Source organism: Argopecten irradians, chromosome 15 (assembly GCF_041381155.1).
Source record: "Argopecten irradians isolate NY chromosome 15, Ai_NY, whole genome shotgun sequence".
In the NCBI taxonomy this organism is placed as follows: domain Eukaryota; kingdom Metazoa; phylum Mollusca; class Bivalvia; order Pectinida; family Pectinidae; genus Argopecten; species Argopecten irradians.
In genome coordinates, this window is record NC_091148.1 from 9,706,860 (window position 1) to 9,713,760 (window position 6,901).

General features: G+C 35.2%; 1 protein-coding gene across 1 annotated transcript; it reads left to right on the plus strand.

Moving 5' to 3' along the window:
• The first annotated feature begins 189 nt into the window (after nt 1–189).
• LOC138308558 (mediator of RNA polymerase II transcription subunit 30-like) lies at nt 190–5,224 on the plus strand. Its single transcript, XM_069249602.1, has 5 exons — nt 190–260; nt 626–934; nt 1,551–1,709; nt 3,112–3,216; nt 4,001–5,224. The coding sequence occupies exons 2-5, from the start codon at nt 626–628 to the stop codon at nt 4,097–4,099; spliced, it is 672 nt and encodes a 223-aa protein (XP_069105703.1). The 5' UTR covers nt 190–260; the 3' UTR covers nt 4,100–5,224.
• Nucleotides 5,225–6,901: the final 1,677 nt, after the last annotated feature.

Consider the following 6,901-nt stretch of genomic DNA (forward strand, 5'->3'; position numbering starts at 1 on the left):
GTAGTCGATAAATCAACGTATTTGTTTTTCATTATTTTCTTGTTTAATAAGATATATTTATCACAAAATGCTCAACTATTATAATTAAAAATATCTATGGTTTACATTGATGGGTTATTTTGTTTGATTTTGTCATAATTTTCAATAAATGAAAAAATAAAATTATCGATATAATGTTCTGATGTTTTTACTTCCAAACTTCCGGTCGATTAAAATATTGCCACCAGATTTGCTTTTGGAGGATAAAGGAAACGTTAACGGTAAATATGAAAATGATCTATCAGTCTATACCAGCAGTGACGCTGACAATCGATTAACTTATCTATTTCCATCCGCCCGTGACTAATATTCCTGTTTCATTGTCCTTACGTACACATCGTCAGGCTTTAGAAATTTTCACCAAAAAAAATAAGAAGAGGAAGAGAAGAAGAGCATGTCAGTCTAGGAATATTATGGGGAACTCATGATCATTGGGACTCATGCAAAGATTTTTCTGTTTCCAGTTTTCCATGATTTTTACGATTTTCCCCTTTTTTTCAATTGTTTTTAGAAATACATGTTACAGAAATGAATGTACTACATTGGAGAATGGATATGCTAAATTTGAGTATCCTTGTTGTTACAGATGGCAGCACCTGGGCATCAATACCCACAAATGATGCCTGGTTCGCAGGGACAACCGGGCCAACAGCCTGCGCCCTTCCCAGGTGCTCAACCAGGTCCTGGCCCTGGCCCTGCGGGGCCTGGTCCCGGTCAGGGAGGACAGCCGCCGATGATGGGCCAGCACCCCCAGGCCCCTCAGATGATGTCCCCTGGGGCCACGCCAAAGGAGCTAAATGCCATCACTCTGTGTAAAAAGGGACAAGAGTTTGTGCAGGACATTGTCGCCAAAGTTACAGAAATATTTAAACAGCTACAGACTAAACAGATGCCTGTAAATATATATATTTTTAATTTTCTAAATCAGAAAAAAACTTGTTTATAGCTACATGTCCTATTGTAAACTATATATAATGATTTCATATACTGGTAGCTTTGTAGCTTTGTAACTGATAGTTATGTTAAATAAAAAAAACCCACGATGTTAGAGGCATCACATGCTGTAAAACATTGTTAAATCCATGAGATTGGGGCGTTTATACAACTTCAGCTCTTCTCCAGAAAAGGGGAGGGGCACTTACAGGGGGAGGGGCACTAATTATGGCAATTACGGTAAGTCTGTTTTGGTTTGTTTGTATATGTTTTATTATGGGACAAGGAAGTAATTCCATCCGTGTGGACAAAACAAAATTGTCAAATTTTTGAGGAGATCTGCCCCTTTATCAAGACATACAAAACGAACATGATTACATAATAGGATAAGAACAGTAATGCGGAACAAAGAAAGTAGACAAATATTTAACTATACAGCACAATGGAGCACAATTTTCCCTTCAGCAAGCGGCAAGTGGCAGCCGAAGGCCGGATCTACCAATCTGTATTGGATATACCAATCTACGGATCTATATATGTTTTTATTATAAACAGTTGTGTGAAATTTTTGTTTCCAGTTACCCAATGGTGTAAATGCAACCTCTGCCTCCTACATGGAAAAGCGAGCCAAGCTGGAGGAGAACTTACAAACATTGTCCACAGGATTTAAAAAACTTCACCTTTTCTACAGCAAGGTCAATGAAATGAGTAAAGATTGTGATAATCTGTCTGAAGAGGTTTGTTTTTATTAATATTTAAAGTGAACAGTCGGGCAAGGATGGCTAAAGTCGGTAAAAATGGTGTGAATATAATGTATCCAGTATAATTTCTTATGAAATGGGAAAATAAAATCTCTCGTCAAAATCTGTCTGCGTACGAAGAAATTAATTTAAAGTATGGAAATTCTAAAACGTCCTCCCGGCTCACTATGTCCGTGGTTGCATTTCCACGCAGCCTCGCTTTCAATGCTTTCAACTTTTCTTTACTTTAATGGTCAGAACTGGGAAACTAAGCAGAACTTGACCGTCGTATTAATATGTGAGAACTTTTGGAAGGCCAATGAACGCATTTAGACTGGTTTTCTTTGCCCGACTATTCACTTTTATGTTTCTTATCATTTTGTTAGTTTCTGAGTATATTCATAGCAAAATTAACTAATTAAAATTGTTTGTTCTTTTTCATGTTAGAAATGTCTAATTTCACTGTGAATCAAATTATCAAAATATTTTATAATTTGAAATGTGATGATTGCTTTCCTCATTTATTCACCCATGAACTCTTCTTGTTGTGGTCGTTCTGTCATTCTTGATACTGTAGTTAAATCCATCCATGGAATATATATGTCATTGCAAAACTGAAGGAATTTCAGGGGAAAAAAACTGACCAATGACAGGCCTCCAGACATTTCCTTTGCAGATCGCACAGAGATGGACGCCCAACTTCAAAGCCCTTGTACTTCAATGTACTGTTATTTGATTCTTTTGATGTACATTAAAGGATCAGACTACCTGCTTATATGTTGTTGCACACAGAATCTTTAGTTTTGCTACGACATATTTCAGGGGTACATATAACAGCAGTGATAGTAACCCCTGGATCATTGATGATGCTTTTAGGTTGGAGTTAATGTTGTAAAATTTCAGGGGTAATATCAATAAGTTAGAATAAAAGCACAATGAAATTGATATGCATTTGGTATAATACCGCCATGAAAATTCATATCATTAGAAAAAGTCTCTTGTGATGTATCATTCCAACTTCAATTTTAAATGAAAAAATATGCAGTTGTACATGGTAATGTTAAATTAATTTATTTCGGTATAATCATCTGAAGGTAAAAATCCCATGAATGCATGTGGACAGGGATTTTACTTCATGCGTACTAAACTCAAATAAATAAATTTCAGTGGCCACGGTGGCTAAAAGGTTAAGATATGTCCAAACATATTAATACAAGTCGTCCACCTCTGGGTCACAAGTTCAAATCCTGTGTGGGGCAATGGCCATGTACTAACCACTGTCAGTGGTTTTTCTCTGGGTACTCTGCCTTTACCTCCACCTACAAACCAGGCAGGTGATTAAATGACCTTGGCTGTTAATAGGACGTTAAACTAATCTAACCAAACTTTATTTATTCAGGCACTAATACCGATAGAAGGACAGCCGTTTGAGGACCGAATGTCGACCAATAGTTCAGAAGTTTACTACCGATTTGTCGTGGATGAGAACAGAGAGGTTATCGACGTATGTAGTAGCCCTGTTTCTTGTGTTGTCCTTTTATATAACAGGAGTTATCTGCTCTTAGTGGTAGCAATTATAAGTAATACTTCAGTAGTTTATGTACAAAGTTTTGATGTTATGTAATCGTGGTGAATACTAGCCGCAATATACCGCTCATCTAGAGAGAATTTCTGTTTAGCTTATCGGTTGAGTGTCAGACTAGTATCTCAGAGGTCATGAGTTTAATCCTTGAAAGAGGCAGTGATTATGTTTATATCAAATCATGTGCTCGGTTACTGTAAAACAACTTTCTTTTCTGGCTATTGAATTTCATGATTTGCATTTCAATACATGTTCACAAAGATAAACATTTGCGGATTTAAAAAATTTCTGGAAACTCCTGTCAGAGTCAATAACGTAAAGGTGAGATAAATTTTCACAAATTTTCTTTGGTCGCGAAAATCACGAAAGTAAATCACACGCAAAAGAAAGTTGTTTCACAGTATATTCCTCTTGCAAACACGTTATAAATGTTATCAGTATCTGTCAACAAGAGCAGATAACTCTATAATATCCAAATACAGAATATATCGTACCTGTTTAATAGCTGATTACTGATATTTAATGAGTGATTTCTTTACTCTTAAAAAAAGAATTGTGTCATTAACAAAATATTAAAATTTTTATCAATAATTTTTAGTAAGAATAGAAGATTTCCCCCTAATTGTTGAACAAATGTTGTGAACTCCACAGACCCCCTGGGCCTCTTGCTTTGTGGAATTAACAAATATCTGTTATATGTTTACAGCAGTTACAAGCCAAGAATCGGGAGCTGAAGGACATTATAGATCAGATGAGGATGATTATCTGGGAAATCAATACAATGTTAGTGATGAGGAAGACATGAGGACAACCATTACATGGAAACGTTCAAAAATACAAAATTATGGTGCAATGGTGGCGGAAGTTGTCTGAGTAATTTCCTAAGGACTGTCATAAGATGGAACGTTTAACAAAGACAAATTGATAGTGAAATGACATCTTACTGAGGAATTCCTGGGGACAGACAATATTGCATGAAAACGTTCAACAAAGACAAATTGATAGTGATGTGACATCTTACTGAGGAATTCCTGGGGACAGACAATATTGCATGAAAACGTTCAACAAAGACAAATTGATAGTGAAATGACATCTTACTGAGGAATTCCTGGGGACAGACAATATTGCATGAAAACGTTCAACAAAGACAAATTGATGGTGTTATGGCAGCTTACTGAGGAATTCCTGAAAGCAGTCATCAGATAGACAAAAGGGGATTCACAATTTCAGAGAGACAAATCGTTTGTCTATTGTTCGTAAAATTTGTCTGAGTTAAAGCTGATCAGGACAGCGCCATAAGAAGGGAAAAGGTGCTAAAAGTGACAAATCGTTGGTCTTTTGGAAGCTTGTTTGAGAAAACGGGGAGGACAGTACACTTCTCAATAATACCTTTCTTAATTGTGACTTAACAAAAAAAAAGACTGTGTAAGTCAAAAGCTGAAAGACTGACATTTTTCCTGTGGTACACCGTATAACTTTCATCAGTATGTCTGCTATTCATTGTAGATGAATCCGAGGGGAAAATGTGTCAGTAAGCCTTCCCTTACATAACCTCTACAGATCATGGTCTTCATGTCATTTTGATAATTGCGTCCGTTAATTAGCCCCCAAAAAGAGTGTTTATTGCTAAAGCTTCATTGATAATATTTTTTGCTATCACAAGATGTGTTATGAAATGCAGCTGGGAATGCAAAATTAATTGATATTTTTAATCATGACATTATATGATCAGCCATTGAATTTAAGTTCATATTGAAAATGGGTCACAAACTGATGCGATTTTGAAATAAGGCGATGCCTGAATAAACTTGTAATAATGTAGTAACAACAATTAACTTGAAGTTCAAAAGAATCTGGCTAAAAGAACAGATCACTTCTGACTACCATGATACAATGTAGGTGCAGCAGCAAATAAAAAATATACCTTCAATATAGACTTTTTAGTCATTTGTTCATTACTTGAAAAGAAGATAATTTTTCCCGATGTGGGAGAGATGTTCATTAATATCTATTTCTTTCTAGCAAAATATTTAGAATTTTATAAGTGCTCCAGATAATTTTTGGAGCGGTGGGTAATTGCACTCACACCATTGAAGGCGAGTGGTAAAAATCTGACTTCTGTGCGAACCCAAATCTTAAACATGCTCCACCACTGACAAACAATATTTTTCTCTATCAAATACAGGAGCAGGTGATTTAGTATTTTTCTTCGGTTACAAAAGTTACTTACTTTACACCATTACCACCATTGAAAAGTTTGAGCTTCTCATTTCACTTCAAGATAAAATACCAAAAATAATTTTTTGCATCCCAAAAAAATTCAGTGGCACTATATCCTATATTGAATGAAGTACTGATTGCGCATGACCCAAAGGCAAAATAAATTATTTTATATTATTTTTTGTGTTAATTAGACTTGTGTATACACGATTAAACACTAATTATTGTTCAAATGATGAATATCATTTATGCTCTGTCGACGTTGGAACATCTTTAAGTTGTGGTTATGTATTAATTAAGTAATCGATGATAAACTAGTAATTGTGCAAATATCTATCTGAAACAAGAGCACAATTGATACAGACTCTTTAAAAAAAATTACTGGAATTCATCTGATTTTACTCAAATCTACTGATTTTATTTCTAAATGTAAGCACTCTTACTATTTGTGTAGAGTAACACAAATATTTGTAGGGGTAATTTGTACATGTTCATACAATTTTTAAGGGTAATTTACAGATTTTCAATGGGTAGTGTACTCATCTTAAATGGAGCACTTGATTTGTCTTAACAAAATTCAAATAAATGCAAGGTTCCCTGCGTAATCTATTTGAACAGTGAAGATTCATTTCGCTGTTTTTCCTGTCTGATCAACTAAAGCATGGTAATTAGGTTACAGGTGTTTGGTACGCATGCAAAACAACAATTGTTTGAAAATTATCAAACAATTTTTACACTTATTTTAAAATTTAAAATCCATTTCGGAAAGGTAGTGGGCCTTTAAAGTTGCAAATTACTATATTAGAGAATAAGAGTTGTTTCCCCTTATCTACATAGAGTAGGCTATAGAGTTTTCTCAATAAAAATTTGGTACGCATGCAAAACAACAATTAGGAAAAATAATGTGTTCTTCAATATTATATTTGCATGTTTTTCACAATCACTAGACTGACACAGTGTATCAAAATGTATTTTATAAAATGTTGTGCAACGTGGGTTTATTTGTATTTTGTACTCGTCCTTGATACTCCAGGGGTTACTATCACTCATTATATATCCAACCCTGCACTATGCCATACTAAAACTGAAGGCATCATATAGACACAGGTCATTTCAGCTGAATTTTGTCCTTTGATGTACATCAAAAGAATCCAATAACGGTACACTGTGTTGCTTGAAGTTGGGCGTCACTCTCTCTGTAATCTTCTAAGGAAGTCTCAGCAGGCCTGTGATTGGTCAGTTTTTCTCTCCTGAGCTGCCTTCAGATTTACTTTGAGGTAATCCAGGGCAAGGGTATTTGCAGACTTAAAAAATAATCTGACAGCGTGACTTCTGAGAATACTTCCAAGACATCTATAAAAAACAAAATGCGTGTGCCTGTGGTCCA